General features: G+C 40.7%; 1 protein-coding gene and 1 non-coding gene across 4 annotated transcripts in view; one reads left to right on the top strand and one right to left on the bottom strand.

Moving 5' to 3' along the window:
• Window positions 1-24,131, top strand: part of SLC16A12 (solute carrier family 16 member 12) — a 72,720-nt gene extending 48,589 nt beyond the window's left edge. For 2 of the 3 annotated variants that reach the window (XM_045854511.1, XM_045854509.1), the window contains exons 2-7: window positions 7,307-7,558; window positions 11,377-11,480; window positions 14,336-14,479; window positions 16,262-16,841; window positions 18,879-19,138; window positions 21,850-24,131. In XM_045854511.1, coding sequence (XP_045710467.1) covers window positions 7,449-7,558; window positions 11,377-11,480; window positions 14,336-14,479; window positions 16,262-16,841; window positions 18,879-19,138; window positions 21,850-22,112 — 1,461 coding nt within the window. In that variant the 5' untranslated portion in view covers window positions 7,307-7,448 and the 3' untranslated portion in view covers window positions 22,113-24,131. Of the gene's footprint in view, window positions 1-2,655; window positions 2,754-7,306; window positions 7,559-11,376; window positions 11,481-14,335; window positions 14,480-16,261; window positions 16,842-18,878; window positions 19,139-21,849 lie in introns of those variants that run through there. The other variant, XM_045854510.1, reaches the window with a different exon arrangement.
• Window positions 8,494-8,603, bottom strand: LOC123829171. Its single transcript, XR_006787558.1, has one exon. It is a non-coding gene; the product is annotated as a U6 spliceosomal RNA (small nuclear RNA).
• Window positions 24,132-27,407: the final 3,276 nt, after the last annotated feature.

Below are 27,407 nucleotides of genomic sequence, written 5' to 3'. Positions count from 1 at the left end.
TGGTGTGCGGTGTGCGGGGTGAACTTGAAATACCTGACTGAGATATTTGACTTGTTACCCCTCCCATCTCGACAACATGGCGGGCGCTGTGACTACACAGTGAGGGAGATGTTGTGGTATACACAGGCAGCACTATTCCTCAATAAAAGGCTCTCTCTTGACTAACAGAAAGACTCTGTGACAAGCATCACAAACCCCAAGTGTCTCCTCTGCAGCCCAGACACCTGGAACATAACACAGTGTGACCTAGTAATTCCATATGCTATGAAAGTGCAAAATTAGAAATAGAGTTGTGCAAGGCCACTGAACTAGACACAAAAATGTATTCACTGAACCACACACATTTTTAAGCACCAGCTTTATACTAGACATTGTGCCAGGCACTGAGATATTTGATTAGATGTCATGTTTTCTTCAAAGATGGCTACAGCTCAGGCCTGTCACTTCTTTCACATGTACTTCCAACTTGGAGAGAAAAGAACTCTATTACTGCAGAGAATGGGAGCAGGTGGCAAGCTCCTGGCTATGAGCTATACTGTCAACAAACTATTAGACTCAGAAGTAAGCATTTTTCTGATGTTGCCTAGAATCAGTGGCTCTGTGGATGAGGAGCTGACGGGGTGGGAAAGAATCTCGCTTTCTGTTCTCTCTGCCAAATCTGTGAATCATGAGTGGTACCTTTTTCTCTCTTTCTGTAGACCAAATACCATATAAATCACTCTGCTGTTTATTCTAGGTCTTATGTAAAGTATTCCTGTTCCAGAGTCTCATACACAATGTAGAAACGTTGGCAGCTTCATTAGCAAAGGTCAATGTTTCAGTTTAGTGCCCAAAGGTCCCTGAAAAACATCCAAAAATTTCTAGTTGAAGTCAGTAATTATTTACTCTCCTGTTACCAGGATCCATTTGAGGACTAAATAGAGAGAAGCAGAGTGTTTTTAAAAAAGCGGATCTCTAGTCTTCATTTCAGAATAACATTTTTTCATACCACAGGTGTAATGTCTCGGAACAACAAAATAAATAAACCCATAGCATTAGAAGGCATCCCCAAGACCTAGACTCCAAGTGGAAATAACAGCGGGTCCCTGGGCCAGAAACTGCACACCTGAGCAGAGAGAAGGGGGTCTCTTCACCTTCCCTCCCCTGTTCAGTCCTTCTCAGAGTTTGTCCCCAGGAGAGAAGTCTGTAAGGCTACCTGCAGGAATACTTTCCCCACTGCTATGAAGGCTGTGCAGGAAAGGGTTGGAATTCTCTCACAGCATACTTGGAAGGTTGTCCTTCCATATACACGGTGTCCTCTGGGATTCCAAGTGCAGGCCAAGGATGTTAATTAGGGCCTGAAGTCCTGGGTTGGGGTAGAACCAGCAATAAATACACCAGGAGATATTTCAGACATATTATCGGTATTACAGGAACATTTTAGAAATGTGTAAAAAAAGAGAGACTGGCAAATTCCATGATTCTTAAGTAAAAACAAAGAGGAATTGTCTCCTCCTTCAAAGAGGTATTAGGTAATGAAGAGGAAAGTCAAGGTATACTGAGCATGGCCAATCTATCAGGTAACTTACATATTGGGTAAGAGACACTTACTAATCAGTCACCTGGTTTAAAGAATAGATGTCAGTGATTTGATGCCCTGGTTCTATAGATTAGAAACAGTGACACAGAGAGACTGACTTACATAGAGTCGTAAAACTAATAGTGTCACTTGTACCAGTGTTCTTGATACCCACTCTTGATATCTTTCTGCCACACGCCTTTGCCTCTTTTGGGGATGCAAACAAATATACAAAGTTAAAGGTACTGCTAAAGCTGAAGGCAGTACCTTTTGAAATAAATGGATGGATGGAGGAAAGACAAGTGGGAAGAGAGTTGGGAACCTACCAAAACAAGTGGTTCCAGAACTGCTGTTGCCTTCTCTCTAGCTGTGTACTGATGGTAACAAATGTGCAGGGCTTCTACCAGAAGCAGTGATCACTTCGGAAAACTCTACTGAGGGCAATGTGAAACATTTGCCCTGCACATGGAATGCTTTACTGGAAGGGTATTGACTGTTAGCAAGAACTCTTTGCAAATGATTAGATTTTTAAATCTTCCTTGGCTTTTATTAGCATGTATTAAAATCATATCCAAACAGTGCCCAAAGAACATGCATTGTTCTGCATAAAATACTCAAGGTAAAAAATGCAACTTAAATTGGACATTCTTTTCTAGTTCATAAATTTTGGGTTACAATCAGGGCACAAAAGGAGAAACAGAATGCAGTATTAGAAAGAGCAAGAAGCTTAGTTAAGAACTTGGGGATACAGTGATATTGAGAATATATCCCAACTTGTACTGTTAAGGAGTGATCTTAGAGGAACGTTATAGTATAGCAACCCTTTTGTTTCAAAAGAATGTTTCTGAATCCATAATGAGATGCAGAATTCATTTATATACTTTAGTGGTTGGATGTCAAAATCAAATAAATTGGAGGCTGGTTAAGAAAATGAAGAATTGAGTGATGGTAACATGCTTGCTTTCCTTATGGTTTTAGGTATAATATCAACTCAAAAGAACACTTTACCATATTTGTGTACTGCGAGGTGGGTTAATTATTCACAAGAACACTCAGGCTGTTATTCTAGGGGAACTGCAAGCTGCTGCAAAGTCTCTAGGAAACGAGGTTAGCCTGTCTGACCTGTGCATTTCTTTTGAATACATAGAAATCTGCTGAATGACCTGATTTGAAAGAAACTCTCAGGAGTTGTTTTGTGAGTAGTTATATCCCTGTGCTAATCTTGGGGGGAGCCCTGCTTCTTTGTGATGTGGTCACTCACAAGAATAGGTGCTTAAGCTTTGGCATTGCTTGCATGGCTTGTTGAAGTGCCTCATAACAATTTTGAAACCTGGAGGGCAGGTGGGCAAGTGCACTGTATCAATCGGCCAGAGCTGCCTGTCTCCATTTGGACTCACATGCAGCAATGGCAGGAGGGTCCTTTCCCTTCTCTGAGCTTTAGCTTTGTCATGGTCAAAAGGGGACAGTAGTGTCCATCTCTGAGGCTTCTGAGGCTCCTGGCGACTATTCATGAGGAATTATTTATAATGTCATTGCATGCCGATGCTTTCGGAGAAGTCATGGGAATCCTGTGAGGAAGTTCCCTGTTCTGTGGTTTTACCCAGGTTGACCCTAGCTGACAACAGACCTTTGTTCATTTTGCTATCACCACAGCCAGGCTTGAGAGTGCTACATTTTTTGAATTTGGATTTACGTCATTGCATTTTTTTTTTGAGAGATCCTCATAAATCAGTCTTAACTTATAAAATGTGGGAATGCCAAAGAGAAGTTGCTCAACTAAAACAAATGGAAACAGAATCATCTGAGGATAGCAGAGGCAAAGTAAAAATTAATGATGCCTAATATTTTTGTAAAGAAACAGAACATTTTATTCTGCCGGGGGCTTTTTCTCTCAGTGTATCCTCTGTGGTTCATGGGCCTTTCATTGTGCAGTATTAATTAAGTGCTATAATATGGCCATACAAAGAAGATTGTTGTGCTCAGACTTATACTGCAGGAGTAGACCTGGAATATCTACTAATTTATATATAAGGTGGGATTGGATACAATTTTGAAAATGAATCCTAAGTTAATTATACCAGCCTAGTGATATTCCTTTTTGCATATTCTGTGTATTTTTTCTGACAGATACAAGTTTACAGCTTTTACATGGTTTTACGTAGCTTCTCTTACAAGATACACCCAATTTTAGAGACTTCTTTTTTGCTTTAACATTGCATCATAAATCTTTTTCCACATTACAATATTATCTTCTTGTTTATAATTTAAAACAGTCGTATACTATTCCATTTGCTTAATGCATCATAATTCTTTAAACACTTCCCAGTGGTTGAGCACTGAGGTTTTTTCCTGCTTTATATATTATTCAGAGTGCAGCTATTTTTGTTTTTGCCTATAGCATTGAGCTTCTCTTAAATTGTTTCCTTAGGAAAACTTCTCAGAAATGAGATCACTGTTCAAAGAACATGAATAACTTTCTAATTCTTGTTTCATTGCACTGTATTGTTCCTCAAAGGGCTGCTGCACAGTGCTGCCTGCTCTGGCATTCTTTAATAGCACTGGGAAGCACTAAATGTGGGTGGTTCCATATCGAACATTTGTGGGTAGGTGGATTCAGAGTCGTAAGTTTGAAAATAGCTTAACCTCAGGGGTCATTTTAATGAAAAGATCTGTGAAGAGGACAGGACTACACCAAGGCAGAGGTTTCTGAGCTTTGGCTTTTTTACTTACATAATCGATTCTGTCATTTCCTGACACCTGGCACCTGGTTGTGCCCGGTTGATGAGATTCCATTGTGTGTTTGTATGCAGGCGTAGGTAGAAACGTGAATGCTAGTCCTGTTGAATTGTGAGAGTGCTAGGTATAAGGCATACACCATAAACATAAATCACGTGATCTGTGCCAGAAACTTGGATATACAGAGGCATGATACAGGCAGAAGTTGGCAACCTCGTGACCTCCAGAAGCCGGCAGATGTCCATGGGAGACACAGCCCTCATGGGGGCTGGGCAGTGCAGGATGTCGGGGACAGGACAGAGTGAGCAGTATGGATGGGCCTTACCCTGAGGAGGGTGCTGCTATGTGACTGTAGCCAATGGCTGCTGCAAAAGAATACCAGCTCGGTATCTTCAGTGCTTTAGATTTTTCAGGAGAATTTGGAGTTCTGGATTTGTAGGTGCCTTGGTTCATTTGGGTCGCTATAACAAAACTACCACAGACTGGAGGGCTGGGACAACAGACCTTTCTTTCTCACTGTTCTGGGAAGTCAGGATCAAGGCACCAGTAGATTCCCTGTATGGTAAGAGCCCACCTCCTGTTGCCAAGGCAGTGGTCTTTTCACTGGGTTCTCATATGGCATAAGGGGCAAGGGAGCTCTCTGCGGTCTCTTTACAAGGGCACTAATCACCTTCCAAAGGCCCCACCTCAAAATACCATCACATGGGGATTAGGTTTCAACGTGAGAATTGCTCTGTAAAAGGTTGCTCTGTGTTATTTTCACTTAGTGTGGACACAGTGTTTTGGCTATTAGTCAGTCCTTAGGCCAGTGATTAGCAATAGTATCATTTCAAATGATAATTTTTATTTTCTCTGAATCAGTAGGTTAGTACTTATACTAATACTGCTCTTCTAATACTTTTGATAGATTTATACTCCAGCTGTTCATTCCATCTCCTTTGTCAGGCCCCCCACATTCACAGGATGGCTAATAAATGAAGAGGGAGGCAAACATAAGTGGTCTACATGGGAATCCCCACTAAATCCCCAATGCCCTGAAATGCGGCTTAACACATATTAAACACTCAATTAATGTTGGTAGTTGAATGAATTAATGTTGCTAATGTTTTTTCAAAGTCTATGATTTACCTTTTAATTTTATTTATTATATGTTTTGATGTATAGAAATGTTAAATTTTAATTTAGACAACTCAACACAAATTTCCCTTGTCTTGTTACATTAATTTGCATCTCAGGGAGTCCTTTTCTCTCTAGAGATAAGATATATATTTGCCTATATGTTCACCTATATTTTTAATTATTTTTTTCACACTTAACTCTCATCTGTCTAGAAGGTCAAGAGCAAAATGGAGAATTATAACATAATGTAGGGAGTAATCTTTTATTCTTCACAAATCTTTGCAACCTTCTTATTTAATTATATTAATTTTATGTAGTAGTATTTGAGCTCTCCCTTCTGTTTATTTGTTGGTCTCTTCTTGCTTCAATTACACACCTTAAAAATGACAGCATTCTTAGTCAGAAATGCCAAAGAAATTATAGTCAGATTATCAGTATAATAATTAGGACATGGCCTAAGCTGCTGTAACAGAGCCTCTAAAATGCAGAGACTCAAATACAAATTTTATCTTTCTTCTAACAGTGAGGGGTATGTGAAGTCCAGAGCTGGAGAGCCAACCCTGTTCAAAGAGTCTTTTGGGGACCCAGGCTCCTTTGGTCCTGCAGCTCTGCCAGCCCTAAGGTGGCGTGTTGAGCATGGGTCACTGGCCAGCAGTGATCACGGAACGCTGTGGATGACTCGACGATAAACACGCGAGAAAAAACACATGCACAGAGACAGACTAGTTTCTGTGGGGAAGTAGGGACAAAATGGCCACCCCCCCAGTGGGGAGCATGCTGATTTACAGTCCATACCTGCTTTTATTGGGCTCATTCTGCATAATAATTCAGGTAAAGTACAGTACTCATTAGGGGGAAGTAAGGAACCATAGAAAACAAAGAACTCTACTGGTCTATTGAGTCGGGGGTCAAAGAGCTGTAAGACTGAGGAACAAAATAACTTCCTCCTAAGACCCCTCTCATTCAACTGAGAGCATTCTAAACAAAGAAGGTTTCACAGTAATTTACATGTTCTCTCTTAGGCCTGATCACCCCGGGAATCCGCACTTCTCAGCACAGAGCTGCACCACCCTGTCATTGTTTCAGGCTTAGGTGGAGCAAGGGAACTAAGGCAACTGGGAGACAAGGAGGTTTTTTTCCCAGACGCTGAGAACTCAGGCTATGTCAAAGCTGAGGAGCGAGGGTCTATCACCCCCTTTTGCTGCAGCCCCCCAAGTCCTTCTTTTGGGGGGCCTCCCAAAGTGATCGTGCCTGTCTTAGGTCGTTCCCCCCATGGGGAATCTTACCCGTCTTTGGCTAACCGACCAAGTTTTTTGGGGTTCAGTTATGAATAAAGCAGCAGAAGCAGCATTCCTGCCAGGAAGATAAGCTTTTGTCTCCTTGCTGGCTTACAGTTCCAAGGGCGTTCCCTTAGCCTTAGCTAGGCAGGGGTTTCAGCTTCTGATGCCAGTCAGGGCGGTTCCCAACAGTGGCGTCCTGGTCTGTGTGGTTGGAGCTCTCCTGCTTCCATGTCCACATTCCAGTCTGGGAAAGGGAGTGAGGGCAGTCCTGGGGAAGAGCCTTTGTCTTTGATCTGATGAACCAGAAGGGCACATACTACTTTTTCTCACATTCCTGTCATCAGGACTAAACAATGTTGCCACACCTACCTTCAGGAAAAGCTAGGGAAAATGGCATCAAACTGGGTGCATGTGGATTTGGCTAAAATTTGAGAGGGTCTGTTATGAAAAAGGAGGATGGGCACCAAAGACAACTAATGGTCTTTGCCCCATTCCAGGATCTTAGTTACAAATAATCATATGTAACAGGAAAGTATTAATCATTTTTGCCCTGTGAAATATGACCTTTTAAGATGTCAATAAAATACAAATGTGTTCCGATTTTTGGTTTTAGATGGTCTACAGTAACCCGTGTGCCAGGTAGCATTGTATGCCAATCTTGAATGCCAACAGGAAGTCACTGGACAGCAAACTTTTCCAAGATCATAACTGGGCTGTTGGAGTAACTTGGAAAAGAAGAAAAAAGAACTGAAAGCATGACAAAAGTTAATAGAACTCGGTCCATCTCCCCTCCAGATGGAGGGTGGGGCTGGATGATTGTGGCTGGCTGTTTCCTTGTCACCATCTGTACCCGAGCAGTAACCAGGTAGGTGGGATTTTCTTCTTGATTTATTAAGATGATATGGCTTTCTTTGCCCTGGCTGGTGGACTTAATGGGTTGGGCGTCGGCCTGTGAACCGAAAGGTTGCTGGTTCAATTCCCAGTCAATGCATATTGCCTGGGTTGCAGGCTGGGTTCCTGGTTGGAGGTGTGCAAGGGGCACCAGTTAATGTTCCTTTCACACATCAATATTTTCTCTCCCTCTCTTTCTCCCTCCCTCCCTTCTTTCTTGCCCTCCATTGCCTCTGTGAATAAATAAATAAATAAATAAATAAATAAATAAATAAATAAATAAAATCTTTAAAAAAGATGATCTGGCTTGTCTTTTTTTCTAAGTCTTCTTAATTCTATTTCTGAACCTGTCATTATGAAAATATATATGTATTCGTATGGTGTGTGTGTGTGTGTGTGTGTGTGTGTGTGTGTGTGTATTTTCTTTGACAACTCAGATATCTTTTCCTTTGTAAGGAGTGTAATTTTCTGACACTTTAAAGTCCTGGGTTGTGGTCTCTTCTATAATATCTGATGTATAAACCTGAAGTGTTAGGGCATTTTCAGACCAAATATTGTGGCTATTTCAGCCATTTGTTTTCATAAGCAGCTCATCCAGAAAGTAAAAACATATAAGGTTAAAATACTCCTTGAAGACCTCTTGGCTCACTGGATACTGAGCCCTTGGAAGCTTAAAAATTTGAATCTAAATTCCTTTGCTTCATTTTGCATTTGGCTGTGTTGGAAGAGGCTGAGTTCTAAGTTGGAGGAGAGAGCACCAGCCTAAAGATAGGGATTCTCCTCATTTGCTCACATCTCTTTTTCTTTTTGATATGTTTATATTTTGAGAAAGTTTCTTCTTTTTTAAATTTCATTTTAAATTACAGTTTACATTAATATTATTTTGTATAGTTTCAGGCATGCAGCATAAAAAATATGGAATGCTTCACAAATTTGTGTGTCATCCTTGCACAGGGGCCATGCTAACCTTCCCTGTATCGTTGTTCCAGTGCTAGTATATGTGCTGCCAAAGTGAGCACATCGCTCTCTCTCTCTGTTATCCAGCGGCACACTGTTGAAAGTGCTTAAGTTAAACGACTATACATTGAGACTCATTGGAAGAAATACATACTTGAAATCTGCATATGCCAGCTCCTTCCTCTACAGGTGCTCCTGTTCAAACTGAACTCTTCATTCTTCTCTGGCTGCTCACACTTGGCAGCAAAAGAAAGCAATTTGCACTAACAGCATTATTTGATGGTATCATCAGTAAAGGCATTGACGTTATCTTCATAACAAATACATAATGTTGGAAAGAAGCAGGAGGTTTGTTTTTGCTACACTAAAGTTTGGTTAATTATGTGTCATAATAAGCTGGAGACTTGTTTAGAATTATGTGATTGGTGTGGAATTTGATTTTGCTCTCATATTATGGGGCTTGTGTTCTGGGTATGAGGAGGTCATGGAGTTAAAAGGAATCTTTTGTATCTTGGTTTTTACATGTGGAATTTCCATCATTTCATGGTGGGAAAGTTCTGGGAATGAGCTCAGTGTTTCATAAGGAAGGGCAGCTGGAAACCAGAAACGAGGATTGTGGCTGGCAGTGTGGGCCTGTGATCAGAGGTTACTGGGAGAGGCTGAGAGGAAGACACCTGAGCAGAATGAGCTTAGAGGGAGAAAAGTGTAGAGACACAGCCTGCATGAAACTTTAAATGTCATAAACCAAGAGGCAGCCAAGAACACCAGAGACAGACAAGGAAAGCAGCCTGCAGGGTGATTTGTCAATTCAGAAAATCAGTGCATCATTGGGCATTTCTTTCTCCCTCCCCCACCCCCAGTTTTATTGAGAAGCAATCGACATACATCACGGTGTAAGTTTAAGGCATACAGCATGATGGTTTGATCCGTGTACTTTGTGAAATGACTAAAACAAGTTCAGCTAACACCCATTTCTCATGTAAATACAATGAAGAAAAGAAATAAGAAAAAAGAAAAAAACAGATTTTCTCCTTGTGATAAGAACTCTTAGGATTTACTCTCTTAACTTCCTTACATATCATAGAGCAGTGTCATCTATAGTCATCATGTTGTACATTACTTCTCTAGCACCTATTCATCATAACACTGGAAGTTGTGCCTTTTAACCACCAGAACCACTTACCTCCACCTCTGGTAACCACAAGGCTAATTTCTTTTTCTTTTAGTTTGGCTTTTGTTTGTTTTTAAGATTCCACATGTAAGTGAGGTCATACAGTATTTGTCTTTCTCTTTCTGACTCATTTCACTTAGTATAATACCTTCATGTTGTCACAAATGATAGGATTTCCTCATTTTAATGGCTGAATAATATTGCATTATATATGTGCCACACATCTGTGGATGGACACTTGGGTTGGTTCTGTGTGTTGGCTGTTGTAAATAATGCTGCTATGAACATGGGGCTGCAGATAGCTCTTCAAGTTAGTGTTTTCATTATATTATTGTGATAAATCCTATTGACTGATTCACATATATTCAACAATTCTTGTATCCCAGGGATAAATCCCACTTGATCATGGTGAATGATCCTTTTAATATGTTGTTGAATTCACATCTAGCAGCAACTGGAGAGGAGAAGGAGAGTGAAATGACTAGTTACCATGGGCTACTAAAGCATAATGAGTTGGACTGTAGCTCTATCCAAAGAGACTGATAACCTCCTATCTCATCCCCAAGTAACAAGGCCTTATTTCTTCTCCTGAGCTCCAAAAGTTTCCTGTGCTGAATTAGGACAGCATTCTAATCTGTATTAGGTTCTTCCAAGTTGTATGGTGATGTAAACTATTGCTTCTGGATTACTTATGTCTTGTTTTTCCTAAATGATTAGCTATTTTTCAACATAAAAATGTCTCTGTCTCTTTGTTTCTATCTCTGTTTCTGTATGCCTCCCCCTTTCTCTGAGATATATATGTATATAAATAATGGGGGTATATATACCCCCTCTCTCTGATTGATATATATATGTGTATATATATATATATATATATGATATATATATATATATATCAGAGAGATACATATGGTCTGTCTAGAAGGTATCCAGTCATCTAATATGAAAAATAGAGACATTTATTGAAGAAGATACAAGATATAAGAAACATTTTCATAGGACAGTGATGCCTCAGCCCCCTTCAGAGTAGGCACCTTGGGGCCTCACGCAGTTCTCCCAATTGCCTTCAGCTGCCCCATCATATTTTCCTGAATTTCATTGACAGTCTGAAACCTCTTCCCTTTCAAAGGTGATTTTAGTGTTGGGAAAAGCCAGACGTTTCAGGGTGCCAAATCTGGGCATTAGGGGGGCTGAACCACCTGAGTGATTAGATATTTTGCCAAAAAACTCTGCGTGAGATATGACACATGAGCAGGCATGTTGTCACAATGAAGCTGCCAATCACCAGTTGCCCATAGCTGCTGCCTTCTGGATCATCAAAATAGTTTCCATAGAAGAATGTTAAGCATATGCAAAATTTGATGCAGATTCATTGCTCTACTAGCTCAGTCATTCTGAATGTGATGGCCACATAGTACACATCTTCACATCCACTTGGCTTCCACAGCCCCTCTGGTGGATGAATACTTGTTCTTATTCTTTAGAATTGCCCAATGGCCAGGTTCTGATTTCCCACTTGATATGGGCCAGCAAAATTCCACTGAAAACCAGTATAAGCCCATGGAGGGCTGGAACAGTTGATTGAACCAAAACTTTAAGCTCTGATTCAAATTCATGTTTACTCTTTCCTTTTTTGTGTAACATGCTTTCATTATATTTTTCAGATGTATTTCAATTTTTTTTGTGGAGTTCCAGACATACTTCACTCAGGACTATGCACAAACAGCATGGATCCATTCCATTGTAGACTGTGTGACCATGCTCTGTGGTACGTATCACTTACCAGTGATAGACAATTACTGGCTACTCTCAAACTGTACATGACAGTGACCCTCTACTGCCTTTGCTTACCAATTTTTCATAGTAGAAAGACTATGGTAAAATTGGCCAAGAGTAAAAGAAGAGGTTGATCCTACCTTCAGCCAAACCCAATCAGACATGCTCCTGGAATTAATGATTTTGGCTGATTTCAGATGGGACAGGTGGTTAATAACTCAGAAGAACACATGCCATTTGTTTCTTCCCTGTAAAGATAGGATGCTGGGCATCATAGGGTTTGTCTTGGTTGGGAAGCAGCTAACCATACAGTATGTACTGGGCTTCCTTCTTCTAAATGCTGTGATCCTCTCCTTCTCCAGACATGTAAACAGTTCTTGGATAGCACTGTGAGCTATTTCTATATGATCTACTGAAATCAGTGCAAACAATATTGCATTGCATCTCAAGTGTTGTTTTCATCCTGTTCTCTTCCCAGAGGTCCCAAACTTTGTCTCATAGATTTCATCATTTTTCATGCTTAAGTCTTTATTCTTAGAGAAGTGTTAGAGAATAGGATGACACAATCCTGAGGTGCATACATTCACCATGCCTGTAATTTCACTCAAGAAACCCCACAGGTGCTATATATAGGGTAAATAGAGTATCCTCAGAATAAATGGAATCTGCCATTACATATGTATAGTAGAGGGAAACTAACCTTGAAGTGTTTTTTTGTTTTTGTTTTTTTACAATTTACAAACCAGGGTTTTTTTTTTACAATTTTCAAACTGGAGTTATTAAATTAGTGGCTTAGACAGTTTCTGAGATTGAGTCAAATTGATATGATCTCTTTGCAGGCTAGACTCATTTAATCCTTCCATTGAGATGAATCCTGAGTATTTTAGAAAGCTGCTCTCTCTTCAGGCCATGTCTTTGTGGTAAAGGGTAATACTGTATTATTCAACATTTAGTAACTTATAAATAATGTCATCTGATTCCATCCTAGGTACTAGTTCATGCTTATTTTTAGAAAAAATATACATTAAGTTACACTGAGATTAATTTCTTGGTTGGGAGGAATTTGAGAGCAATTCTAGGGCTAAAAGTAGGTTTTGTGGGAAGGCTAAATTGACTCTGTCTGCTGATCACACTGGAAGGTCTTAAGGGATCAAAAAATAATATCTCTGGGGTTTCCAGCACATATGAAACCAGTAAGGCAATCACTGGGTTTTCAGGGTAACAGGATTAGTCACAACCTTTGTATGAAGAACAAGTCAAGAGAACCATGTTTGCCTTTCTCTAAGCACATAGGTGACTCATTTCTCCCACTGTTATCGTTTGGAGAATATTTGCAATTTCTAAGAGAGGAGTAAATGACCTTCAGTGACCAATATGGTCACAATGACCATGTGAGACACTGGGCCAAAGCAGGGTCATGTTAGCATAACCTTAAATGTGCAGCATATTTCAGTTCCATGAAGGACTTGAGGCCTGTTGTACCCAGGTACCATATACCCACTTGCTTACTTGGCAATGCCAGTTTAGTACAGAGTGTGAACAAGAGGCTGTAGAATCACATCTACAACACTTGTTGGGAATATACCTGTCTCATGATGAACAGAGAAGTGAACATTTTTCATTGAATTTGGTGAAAATTTTGTCACTTTTCCAATAATCATAGCAGTAACAGCCTGGAAAATTAGATATTTTCAGGAGGTTTGCTCATTCCTATCCACAGAGGTTATATATACAGACAGCTACTGTTTTAACTAGACAGCAGACATCAGGCTGATGACCGATTCCATCATGTACATTTGAATCAGGCCCAAGTGTCAGCCTGATCAACACAGAAATTATATTCCATGGAAACCCAGAGAAGTGACTCTTTTAATCTTGTTACTAGGATTACTGGTGTCAGCATGAATTGTTCCTTAGAAATAAATTCACATGCTTTCCTTACCTTCCCTCCTTGCCATCAGTTTGGGAGACTCAAGGAGCCAGAGGAACAGGTGGAAATAACCCTGAACTTGGCATCTGATGCCCGGAGCTATACTTCTTAAGTGATCTTAGGCATGCCATATTCCCTTGAATTTCAGTTTCCCATTGGCTTCCTCCAGCTTTAATTAATATTCTAACAAACCTGGAAATTGGCACAGCTCTGACGTACTGTTAAACCACAAATAGAACAAGGCCAACCAAAATGTCACGATGGGCGTGAGCATTTTCTTAGATTTTTCTGGGTTTCGATTTCTCATCTACAGGGTTTCCTAAAGTCCGAAAACAGTGTCAGATTGTGATATTTGCCTATTATTTCTCTCCATGACCTTTTCTTGTGTAACACTGCTGGCCTCCTAGTATCATCCACTTTCCTTCTTCACCAATTGACTGTCATAATGATTGCTAGTGGTGTACGATCAATGCTGTATGAGAAATGCAAGGCATATCCCTGTGCAAGTGACATGTAGTTTAAACAAGGAGCTGATTCACTAAAAAAAATCATTAAAAAACAAGAAACCTATTGGTTTTGAAAACCAATGTCACACCAATAAATTCAATTAAACATTTAAAAAATTAAAAAATGAAACACCCCACAGTCCTGAAATCAGGACTGTAATAGAATGGAGAAGTGGAATGAGCACTGAAATGGAAGTCAGGACACTGGATCCTAATTCTAGCTTTGCTATTTGCTCTCTGTGTGACCGTGGATGAGTCGTGTCTTCGCTCCTCAGTTTCCAAATCTGTAGGATGACTGTGTGGGGCAAGGGGCGAGGGCTTGATGCTCAAAAGGTCAGTCATTCTCTACTCCACTTTTTCACAGTGCCCTCAAGGTCTTTCTGCTGAACCTATTTATTATTGTTTTTGAAGCTCCACTTGGGAGTGTTGTCAGCAACCATTTATCCTGTCAAGTGGGAATCATGCTGGGTGGCTTGCTTGCATCTACTGGTCTGATCCTGGGCTCCTTTGCCACCAGTCTGAAGCACCTCTACCTCACTCTGGGAGTTCTTACAGGTAAGGGCACATTGTACCACTTGTCTCACCCTACCCCACCCAGGGGTTAAGCACATCAACAGAGCAATAATTCATAAAATATTCACTTTGTTAGATGCATAATTTAGCTGACCTAGCTTATTAAACAGAAGAGCTGGAATTGCAATTGATTATATGACTATAATGAAAATGCATTACTACTTTAATTCAGCTACATGATAAAAAGTAATGTCTGGCTTTCCCTTTGGCAGCAGCGTATGGCTGAGATTCTATACTAAGAAGCACAAGATAGTAGCCAGGGCAACATAAATTTTCAACAATGATCATTCTCCCAATATCTTTGACAAGCCATTAAATTACTACCTGCTGTTGACTCGAGTAGCCCCTGCTTTATAGTGAATATGACTGTCCAGTAAATGGGGTTTCCAACTTAAAAAAAAAAGCGCCCTATTGTGAATATTCTCATATTATACACACTCTCCCAATATTATAGAAGTATACTTTAGAGAATCATAATGAACCCCAGAGAAAGAGAAACAGCATATATGTATTTCATAAGGGGCCTGGGTAGGTTGAGGATGGGGTCAGCTGGTGGGACTGGAGTGGCAGTTTGCCCCACCACCCTGAGGGGTGTGGAGGGCAGCACTGACCCCTGCCCAGACATGGTGCTGCAGGGGTAGCGTGATCAGGACAATAAATGATACAACTCATAGAGAGGCTACACATCTAGCTCTGTCAGCACAAAAAGGTATCTGCCCCATGTAACCCATAGGGCCTGCCTGCTAGGGTGTCCAGTCTTTCCAGTTTACCAGGGACTGTCCTGGTCTCAGCACTGAGTCTCACACCTGGGCCACCCTTCAGGTGAGGCCAGTCGGGACCATTGGTCACTCTGCACTGCAGATGGCAACAGAAGCTGGAGGGAGCTCTCCTTTTCCTCCCTTGACATTAGATGCCTTGAATTCCAGGCTTAAAGCCCTTCAGATTTTCTTGACTTAAAAGGAATAGACACTGAAAATCCTTAAGAAGCTTTTTGCTGACTTTAAGGGATATTTTCAGGTTACTATGTGTACATGTGATGTTCATGTATAAAATTGGCACAATGTTTCCCCATGATGTGAAAATACTCTGGAGTAATATGTGCTTTACACCTCAATTCCAGAATGGTACAGATTAGCAGGCTTGTGTCTTCACAGGCAGCCAAGACTTGAGGCAATTCTCTGGATAATTTTAAGTTAAAAGGAGGTATTGTTGGGGAGAATGAGTTTCTTAGGTCAGCATTATCCTAATGTTTTCTGTTAATTCAAATTTAGATTGTATAATAGTTTTTAAGTTCTTCATTTCATTGGTTTTAAGAAGTCATGTTTCGTCCTGGCTGGCGTAGCTCAGTGGATTGAGCGTGGGCTGGGAACCAAAGTGTCCCAGGTTCGATTCCCAGCTAGGGTATATTCCTGGGTTGCAGGCCATAACCCCCAGCAACCACACATTGATGTTTCTCTCTCTCTCTCTCTCTCTCTCTCTCCCCCTCCCTTCCCTCCCTAAAAATAAATAAATAAAATCTTAAAAAAAAAAAGAAGTCATGTTTCTTTTTTCTTCCCAAGAAGAAAGTGATATATTTGCTATACTTTCCAAATTGTGGAATGACTGGTGAGAGGAGACTCCTTTTTAGCCTGGTGTAGAAAACAATTTTAAAAGGGCTAACAGAAGGTCAGATTCTCTTTAACACAAATAACTTCATTCTGAGATATTGTCTTTCATTGGCTGTTCTGGGTACACCAGCACTCACAGGGTTCTCTCTATTCCCAGGTCTTGGATTTGCACTTTGCTACTCTCCAGCCATCGCCATGGTTGGCAAGTATTTCAGCAAGCGGAAAGCCCTTGCTTACGGGATTGCTATGTCGGGAAGCGGCATTGGCACCTTCATCCTGGCCCCTGTGGTTCAGCTCCTTATAGAACAGTTTTCCTGGCGGGGAGCACTACTCATTCTCGGGGGCTTTGTATTGAATCTCTGTGTCTGCGGTGCCTTGATGCGGCCAATTACTCTTAAAGAGGACCCTACGACTCCAGAGCAGAACCATGTCTGTAGAACTCAGAAACAAGACTTTCAGCGCGCATCTCCCTGTTCAATTTTGACTAAAGAATGGATGCAGACCTGCCTCTGTTGCTCTCTGCAGCAAGAATACAGTTTCTTACTGATGTCAGATTTTGCTGTATTAGCCATCTCTGTTCTGTTTATGGCTTACGGCTGCAGCCCTCTCTTTGTGTACTTGGTGCCTTACGCTCTGAGCGTTGGAGTGAGTCCGCAGCAGGCCGCTTTCCTCATGTCCGTGCTCGGGGTGATTGACATCATTGGCAATATCACGTTTGGATGGCTAACTGACAGAAGGTAAAATTTATGACACCACAATTGGTTCCCCATCAGGGAGCAGTAAGTTTTGCATTTTCTTCATCCCCTTTTCCTGTACAATGCCTAGGTCTGCACAATGTTAACAAGTTTTCAGTGTCTGAAGGCAACACCCCTGCTGGTTCTTCTAGTCAGAGGGTGGCAAACTTTTTCTGTAAAGGGTCAGATGGTAAACTTTTTTTGCTTTGTGAGTCATCTGATCACAGCTACCCAACTCTGGGGGTGTGGCCCCAAAGCAGCTGTAGACAATACACGAACAAATGGAAGTGGCTACGTTTCAATAAGGCTTTATTTTTAGACACTGAAATTTGAATTTTTCATATGATTTTGACAAGTTACAAAACATGGTTCTTTAGATTTTTTTTCCTCCAGCTGTTCAAACTGGAAAAGCCATTTTTAGTCCACAGATAGTGCAAAGCAGGTAGGGGCTAGATTTGGCCACAGTTTGCTGACCCCTGCCCTAGATGGTTTAGGATGGTGGGTATCTCTAAATTTTCAAAGTTCTGGTAGTAGATTTAATTTCATCCTAAGTCAAGTCAGTCCTCAGGTAAGCCCACTTACGGCTGGATGTCATGGTTCTCATTTCTTTTGATCCACTGCAGAGATGGGCTGGCAGCAGAGAGGGGCCAAATCCAATCTAGGAGGGAGGATCAGGTGCAGTAATAACACCTTATCTGAGGCCATATATCTATGTTTGACAGTGCAGATAGCAAATCCTTACATTATAATTTCCGGATTAGAACACCAAAGATTTAAGAAATCTACTGAGTAGTTTTTTCAGTTAATGCTTATCAGTTTGAATTGAAGACAGCACACACTACTCCCATTTTCCTAAATGATGGACTCTTCACATTTGAGTTATGACCTGCGAGAGCTATTATCCTGTAGCTTCTCACACATTATGTCTTTGGTAATTACTCAGGACCCAACTGCCATTCTGCAGTGTTATGAATAGAATACTTAGGATTAGTTCCACATTTTTAATGGTTAAGGAAGAGGGGAAGAGCAAGGGGTATTTGTTTTTATAACCAAATAACTCAACAAGAAGCAGCCTGGTGTAGGTCTGATAGAGGGATCTCTTGTCTGATATGTATAACACCCAAGTTCTTGTGCTGGCGCTGCCCCTTATTGTCTCCGGGACCTGGGAAAATCACCCAACCCTCATGTCCTCAAGGGTCTTCATCTGTAAAGTGGGCCCATGCAATATTTGCCTGTAAGCCTCACAGCATTTTGTGAGGCTCACATGAGGCTCTGGGTAGAAAAACATCTGTAAAGCATGAACTGCTAGTGCTGATACTATATTGAGTCTTTGAAATAATTCATATCATAGATGGGTTTGGAGCTACAGAGAGAAAATATTAATAGAAGTACCACTGGGGAGGTCTTGAAATAAGACTTAGTCCTAGTACAAGACCTTTATAGTCTCTGGCAAATCATTTTAATATCTCCACATTACATCTTTGTGTAACCACTTGGGTCATTTATTAAGCATACATGTTGTGCCAGATACCCATGGATAACATGTCTGAAAGCATCTAATATGGAAGACTGCTAGAAATTATTAGTATCTTGAAACTCCACACGGCATTTTATGACTATCTTTGGAGATCCTATGAGCTAGGTAACTTTTCCCTTTTATTGCTAAAGAAATTGAGGATAAAACTAAGTAGTCAGTAGGTAATAGAACTAGATTGGAACTTCTTTCTAATTTTAAAGCATATATTATTTTCTACCACACCAAGCTTCCTGGGGAGATAAATTCTTACATTTGCATATGCCAACAGAAAGACAGGAATGTACCTGAAACTAATAAGAAATAATAGTGAATGTCAACTGTAATTGAAAAATAAAATAAGAAAGCTAGAAAGACAACACAGACAATGCATGATGGGGAAGCCATCTGTATAAGTGACTGCAGTGCTTGCAGCTGAGTGGCCTAGCCCTCAAGCTCTTCGACACAATCTGTGCGCGCCACACTCATTCTCGCACCGCGCTCATTCTTGTTCTTCACATCCGCAGGTGTCTGAAGAATTACCGATATGTTTGCTACCTCTTTGCCGTGGGACTAGATGGACTCTGCTATCTCTGCCTCCCACTGCTTCGAACTCTGCCCCTGCTCGTGCCTTTTTCTTGTACCTTTGGCTACTTTGACGGTGCCTATGTGACTCTGATCCCAGTCGTGACTGCAGAAATAGTGGGGACCTCCTCTCTGTCATCAGCCCTCGGTGTGGTATACTTTCTTCACGCAGTGCCCTATTTGGTGAGCCCACCCATTGCAGGTGAGTTTCCAGAGGGAACCCCCAACCACCTCTTGTCTCTGTTGTACTGATGTGAAAATAGTGAACTCAGACACAGAAAATGAGGATGGGAAGTAAGCTGGGGAAGAGTGCAAGAGAAAGGGATGCAGGAGCCGCCAAAACATCATGATCTCACTTCAGCCTGTTTTGTAACCTAACCAAGTAGGGACCTTAGCCTCCTTGGAAAGAAAATGTCCCAAATTAGGGTCTTGGTTTCATTTCACACTGATGATAAGAACAATGGAATGGGGCAGCTGTTCAGACTTATGTATCAAGTTGGGCACACCTCTGGCAGGAGTACAGCGTTCTAACAGGAGACGGGTGGTGAGGCTGAACCAAGTCATAGTGAAGTGTCGTGAGTGCCACCCAAAGGGGCTGGGGCCCTGTGTTCTTTAGAGACCATGGATAGGTTTACAGTGTTTGTGCAGAGGGGTAATATGGTAAGTACTTTAGATAATGTGATCGAACCATTGATCTGGTCATTCAGGGGAGAAGCAGTCAGGATTCCATTCTCACAGTTCAGGAGCACACTGATAAAGGCCTAAACTGGGGCTGCCGCAGCACAAACAAAAATGACCTCTGGGGGCAAGGAGGAAGTTTTGTAAACAACAACAACAACGACAACAAATCAACTGAATTTAGCATATGAGGATGAAGCAGAGAAAGAAGTCCAAAATTACTTAGAAAATAATGGCAAGCTTAAAAGAAATAAGAAAGTTGAAGAAAGTGGCCTTGTCAGAAAAAATAAATTTATTAATGTTAGACATTTTGAGATATATGAAATACCCAATAAAATGACCAATAGAGTTTTTTCAGGATAAAATCTAAGCTTTGAGAAGGAGGCCAGATTTGACATACAGATTAGGGAGTCATCAGATGAAGCATCTAGAGTATTTTGTAAACTGTAAAGTGCTATAAAAATTTACAGGGTATGAAATAAGTGATTCAGTAAATGTGTATTGCTTGTGGACACCAGCACTGTGCTCAGGTGCTGTTGCTATGGCAACAAATGAGTCAGCACCCGTTCCTCCTTCCTGGAGTATGTGATGTAGACCGGGGTCTCTCAGATTGAGGTCCTGGGGCCGCCAGCAGTAGAATCCCCTGGCTCCATTGTGAAAAATGAAGATTCCTTGACCCTCCCTTTGTGATCTGCATCTTTGGGGGTGAGTTTCAGGAATCTAAAATCTCAACCAGCTTTCTTGTGATGCTCAGTCTTACTCGATTGAGACTAATTGGTCCAGATTATTACCTGCCTAAATTAAAACCAAAGGCCTCTGAAGACAGGCAAAAAAGAAATCAGCCAAACATTTGCCTAGAAGGAAAGAAGGGAATGTTTAAAGGGAGGCAGCATTTCGCTGCTGTTGTGTATAGATAGTTTAGGGTTACTTCCAACCCTAGCAATTGCTAAAGCAGCAAACAAGGGAACTGGCTGTTTGAGGGCCGCAGATGAAAACTCCTGGTCAGTTTAACTCCCTGATACAGGACTACATGTTTAGTGCTTCCTCTGTGAAAACTGCCCCCCAAATGTTACTGCCTCCTCCCTTCATAGCCAATTTTTGCTTGTTAACCCTTAGGAGCAGTGTGATTCTGTTAAAAAGTCATGGGATGTGAGATGGAGTTGGGATTCCTAGACTGTTTTTTCAATCTAGGGTGTTTACTTGGCCAGTCGAGCATTGTACTTATCACCAGCTACTAGAGGATTAGCGTGTGAGTTATTGTAATACTCCTCTTACTTAATTACCTTTAAAAGGACAACTCTATATTCAGTCAGTCTCTTCTGTTTGGTGCTATGGAAATGCAGAAGTAAATCACAAGATAACCAGAGTATGTGAGAGTACTTTGGATTGCAGAAAAGTTTGTGAGGCTTATAACAATTTCTACATGTCATTTTTGACTAATGGATTTGAAGTGGGTGAGAGGAGACACCATTAGGTGGATTTTCTTGACATATATGTAAAGTCTAGGGAAATTTAACTCTTTTAATCACAAAATAATTGCCTACCAAAGTCTCATTTTACTCCATCGATTCTTTGATCATTGCAGCCCATGTTTTGCATAACACATGTCCTGGTTCTCCTCAAAATGTACAGCTGGAATAGATGTTGAGATTTATGTGTTACAACAAGAGATTTTTTTTAAAGCTGTGATAGCAGAATTATGCTTTCTGAAATTTGTATTTGCAACTTTTAAAATGGCCCAAAGTTCTGGTTTTCAAACTGGATGGGGTACAATGATTGGAACCAATTGAAAATTTGGATTCTGCTTTATCCAGAAGCATGTACTGAAGATAGACATATGGGTGCTGGGAGTACTATTAGCATTTGTATGATTATTTTCTCCTAGCACCCTAGATAATTGATCCTAACATGAATAATTTGATGCTACTTTTAACTTTCTACCGTATTTTATGGGATTAATAATAATAAATGATATTTATTTTGTGATTACTAAGAATGTGACACTCTTCCAGGCATTTTAAATAACAACAATAATCTATTTTAGAATTTTCCCTAGAAAACAGAAAGCATTTTTTCAGTTGCTGCACAATATTTTTAGGATATCTGCTTTTTGTGTCAAGATTATAATGGTGGCAACTAGCAATCCATTGTTATTATCCTTACAAATTATTAAATTTCAGAGTGGGTAATTGAATTTTCAACTCAGTGATGTGATTTTGCTGTTGCTTGTTACAGGGTGGCTGGTAGATATGACGGGCAGCTACACTGCAGCGTTTCTCCTCTGCGGATTTTCAATGATATTTAGTTCACTGTTGCTTGGATTTGCTAGACTTGTCAAGAAGATGAAAAAAACCCAGCTGCGGCTCCTTGCCAAAGAATCTGATCCCAAGCTGCAGCCATGGACCAATGGATTGGTGGCGTATTCTGTAGCAAGTGAATTAGATCAGAAAGACGGGGAATCTGTGGCTCTTACCATGCCTGGTTACAACCCCACGTGACCAATGGCCTTGAGCCTGGGAATCTATACGCTGAGAGAGGTGGGACCACTGGATTGTATATACTGCTAAAGCATTTTATTTTGGCAGAAGCATTGCCTTCCAAGGAAATTATTATTGTTTCATTAACATATTTATACAGGGAAATAGCAAATAACCAAGCAAGTTAGGCTGGCTCAGAGTTTCCTCTTTTGGGATTTGTATTCACAATAGAACTCACATCTTTCGGGCCGTGAGCATCACTCCACGGAGAACTTTACAACATAGCTGATACAATTAGCTGCAAGGTATGACCAAAGCAGATGACACTGGGCAGCAGCTTTGTCTCCAACTCTCTGTCCCCGCATCTTTCCCCTTTAGTTAGAAAGGTAAAGGGAAGCATTGATTGATATGTAGGTTTGCTTACTTTATGCTGCTTGGAGAACGGGGTCAGCTTAGGTGTGGTAGTGGAAGGTGAAGATACCAAACTTTTTCATAGTAGAGTTTCTCATTAGGGTTATAAACAGGGTTGTTGAAGAACAGATTCTTCAAAGGGCAGTGATTAATACAGAATGGAAATGACTGTCTCCACCCTGCTCCCCCTCCCCTCCTCCTTAGCTACCCCTTGCTTTTGGCAATGGGTAGGCACCACTTTGAGAATCCCAGGAATCATGGAACACCATGGTTGGAAATGATCTTAAGGGTGGCTGGTAAGATCTTCTTTTTGGAATTGTGAACTGGAAACTGAAAGCTTTTTCCTGTTACTATCATATACAATACTTTGTTCAAATTTAACATAACATACCAACTTGCAAGGGCCATTTCTACCTGAAATGTAACACCAACACTTTCCATTTTTTTCCTTGGGAAAAAAGCTCTTTTTTAAATTGCAGGCACATTTCTGTTAAGGAAAGGAAAAAATGTTGGCAGTATCCCAATGGCCAGGAATTGAATTCCTGAATCAGCAGGTCTCTGGTGAGAGTTTTCTTTTTCAGATCAGACATTTAGGTTCATCATTACCCAAAACAGGACTTGGGGGTTTTGCCTGAAAATATTATTCTAGAGATATTTTAAAGGTGAGATTCCTTTCTCCCTCTGTTACTTCCTGCTCAATTATCCACTATTCATCTCTTCATGGATAATTATTAGAAACTTGGTGGACCTTTTCAGCAGAGTGATAAGGCATCGGGGTCAACCTCAGTATCATAGCACTCTCATAAATTACAGCTTTGGTCAGGGGAGAGGGAGGAGAAAATTAAGAAGGCTAGTGATGTGATATTTTACTGGCCCTGGCCATGTAGTTCAGTTAGTTAGAGCGTTGTCCTGATACGCCAAGGTCATGGGTTCGATCCCTGGTCATAGCACATAAGAATCAACCAATGAATGCATAAATAAGTGGAACAACAAATTAACATTTCTCTCTTTCTAAAAAAATCAATAAAAACAAAAAAACAAGAAAGCTAATGGTGTGATATTTTATAGTTTATAGAACTTTTCACATATATTAGCAGATTGGATTAGAACAGTTTACTAATTCCCCAAGTATGCTCCTTTCCAGTGGTCTGGGATAATTTCTGTCTTCAGGCTGAATGAAAAGGGAAGGCATGGGTAGAGAAGAGATGGCCAGATCCCCCAGTCTATCTCTAACCATTTTAAATACACAGAATGATAATTCTGAATGCCAAAATATGTTTCATTTGTACATAGGGACACATTATACAATTGAAAAGGGATTTTAATTATTTAACACATTTAAATCTGAACTTCAAGCTAATATTTTGACCTTGATGGCCATTTAATCCACTGTCCCCCAAGAGATCTCACAAATCCTCTGCCAGAGGTACTGAGAGAAAAGACACAGCAGTGAGGGAGATTCTAAGCTAAGCATGCTCAGCAAGAGTCTTTGTCTATACTGGATTATTTCATAAAATTACCTATTAATACATTGCTTTCAGAATAAAATATTGACCTGATTTTTTAGGAGACTTTATTTTTATTTACTTTTAGAAAAGGGGGTAGCAAGGGAGAGAAACATCAATGTGTGGTTGCCTCTTGAGCACCCCACAATGGGGAACCTGGCCCGCAATACCCAGACATGTGCCCTGACTGGGAATCGAACCAATGACTCCCCAGTTCACAGGACCACACTCAATGCACTGAGACACAGCAGCCAGAGCCTGACTTGATTTGATGGGAGAAAACTAATATTTCTTAGTTATTTTCCAAAGAAATTTGAATGGTTACTTTTTATCTTGTTACTTAGTCTGAAAATTTAGTTTTGTGCTTTGTCATTTGTAATTTTAAAACAATATTTGGAAAATATCTGTAAAAAGTCAAAGTTAAAAATGAAGTTATATATGTTTAGAATAGCACTTTACTCTAAATGTCATTTCTTAAACCTTCAAGTCTAAAGATTTTTTGAAATCTAAACTGTTATTAACATGATTATATATCTATTTTCCTAGTAGTGATCATAGTAAAATTTTATCTGATCCTGAAATATAATTTCTCTAAAGTATTATAACTATTTATGAAAAATGAGAGATCAGAGCTTTAAAAAATTGTATAAAATATTTGGGATTTTTTGATTTTATACATGCATAAATTTGTATTTTATTTTCCTTTTGGGGACAGCATTTTTAAAGAACCAGTAGAAAAATGCAGATCTTAGAGATGATCATTGTCATCTACACAAAATGTTTCTATTAAGGTTACATGTTATTTTAAAATGGAGGGGTTCATGAAAGTGATATGTTTTGTGGAATCAAGAAGAAAATTGTTTCTTTATCACTGTGAGCGCTACTCTGACACTGACGGATAAGAAAGCAAAGGAAACTAAGTACTGTAGATACACTCTACCGTTCAGTCTCTTTTTCCGACGGTGGTTTCTCTAATTGAGCTGAAATTTGTACTAATATTTTCTTATTTAAAAGCTTAATAAAATGAGTTTACAGTTATATTTGGAAAAACTTTTTTCTCCTGTGCCAGGGGCTGGGGTGGGAGCGTGAGTGGGCCCGTTTGCATCACATTAAGAGGCGGCCGCCATAGAAAGATGGGGTAGCAATCCAACTCAGGGTCCAGCCCAAATAATGCCCCTTTTTATTACAAACCTTTTATTGCAGGATTATAAGCATGCAATTCTATAACATAACAATATCACACTCAAGCACACCATATGACATTTTAGGTGAAATGTTCAAATTAAAAATATAAATTATTACACCCATATTATTACCCTACCAACTACACTCAGGTGGGCCTTACTTCTGCCAGCCCTGTATTTTACAAAAATCAGAACCATTTATTGAGCATTTCCAGTGTTAGCTACTGCGCCAAGCACTTCCTATGCATTGTATCACTCAATCCCCATAGTAATCTACGCCATCACCATTCTATTCCGTAGGTGTGGAGACTGAGGCACCAGGTCCCACAGAGTGACTCAGTAGCCACTGCGCTCCAGGACCTCTAGTGAAATCTTGTAAAACTAGAAAGCTGCGTGGTGCCGAAGACTGCCTCTTTCCCTCCTGTCCACTCACATCGTCGTCTTATGTGGGTTTAAGAAGCCATTTGGAAATCGGGCCCTTCCTTGGGCAGATAAAATCATTTAGATTATGCTTCAGTCTTCCAATTAGCATAGATGGGAAGATTCCAGGTTGGAAATTTCCAAGAGTTTTCCCGAGTCTGGTTCTGTGTATAAAGAACCCACAGACAAAGACACCAGGGGCAGGCGAGGATCGAATATGGGAAGTGGAGGTGTTGAGTAGGGCAGGGGAGAGTAATGGGGGGGAAATGGGGACAACTGTAATTGAACAATAAAAAAAAGTTGCTCTGGTTCTGTCAAGATCATGACTTCCGGGATAAGTGATTTAACTTACTATCTGTTGATCCAGCTTTCTCTTTGGGAACGTTTGTGGGGGGAGCAGGGAAGCAGCTGGGGAGCACACTTTGTCACAAAGGAAGTTCCGCTGTCTGCAACTTTCTCAGTCAGAAGCTGAGTCTTTCTGAAGCGCCTGCACCATTGCCCAGTGATGATGAAGATGGAACTGTCAACTTGGTACTCACCTTAGTGGTCCCAATAGGCATCATTCTGAAATTGTTTATTGACATAAAATAGAGTGAATTCAATGTAGATATCTCAGTGTCTCTTCTCATACTCCAAAGTTTAAGTCTTAAAAAAACACTACCAAACAACAGATTTTTATCCCTGTGCTAAAGCTGCTACCTGATGGAGACCTGATGTAAAAATGATACAGCTGTGTTCAACCCAGAGAAACAGGCTTAATTAACTACCTCTGCTGTGCTCAAATGGAGTGGGCCACCTGGGATGGGCACTGCTCACACTAGGAGCCCTGAACACTGGGAAGAGATGGAACACGTGTGCCTCACACATGGAAAGATACAGTTTCAGGTACAGGCAGGCACCACAAGAGCTGTTTTTATTGCACAAGAAAACTTCATGCTAGCATTTGGCTAGCAGCAGAAGTCGCTGACCAGAGTCTTTTGCCTAGTCTATTCTGGCCTCTGCCATATGGGGCATTACTGATAATCAGACAGCATGCTAACCAACCAACACGTACTTATTAAGCACTTCGTTGGAATCTGCCACCATTTTGTATGTGGTGGGAAATTCAAAATATACATAGTGTCCCCTCTACCATTTCAAGTTTACTGCCTAATTGGTACATTGAAACTCACACAGGTGAGAGCAACACCAAGCATTATTGAACACTGAGGCTAAGAGCAGTGAATACTCTGGGGGTTAGGAGAGGAAGGATTCATCACGCGCTGAAGAAATCTGAGGAAGTTCTGAAGAACCCAGGCCAGGTATGGAAATCAGACTCTACTCCTTTTAGGGGAAGAAGCTGGGAGGAACACAAATGGATGCGGGGTTGCCACTTTATGTGGCTTTCTGAGGTGCCAGTTGATACCTAAGTTCAATGCAGAGCCAAACACAAGCTGACACTAATAAATGTTCTGGTGAGGGGAGCCACAAGGGTGCCTGGGACTTTTGGGATTGCTGGGATTTGGGGGCTGCCCTTGGCTTCTCTAAATTGAAAACAGGAATTTTCAGGACATGGTGTTATACTTCAATACTCACCTTTCAACTCTAAAGAGGGACCACATGTGTTTTCTATTTTTTGGTGTGCTTGTCTTTTTTTTTAAGATTTTATTTATTTACTTTTTGGAGAGGGGGCAGGGAGGGAGAAAGAGAGGGAGTGAAACATCAGTGTGTGAGAGATACAAAGAGATAGATAGATCAGTTGCCTCTCGCATGCCCCCAACTGGGGACCTGGCCAGCAACCCAGGCATGTGTCCTGA

This window comes from Phyllostomus hastatus, unplaced genomic scaffold (genome assembly GCF_019186645.2).
Source record: "Phyllostomus hastatus isolate PE091 unplaced genomic scaffold, TTU_PhHast_1.1 phas_scaffold_1066, whole genome shotgun sequence".
NCBI classification, from domain to species: Eukaryota; Metazoa; Chordata; class Mammalia; order Chiroptera; family Phyllostomidae; genus Phyllostomus; species Phyllostomus hastatus.
The sequence above is the reverse complement of the archived record's forward strand: the minus strand, read 5'-3'. Positions and strand labels throughout refer to the sequence as shown.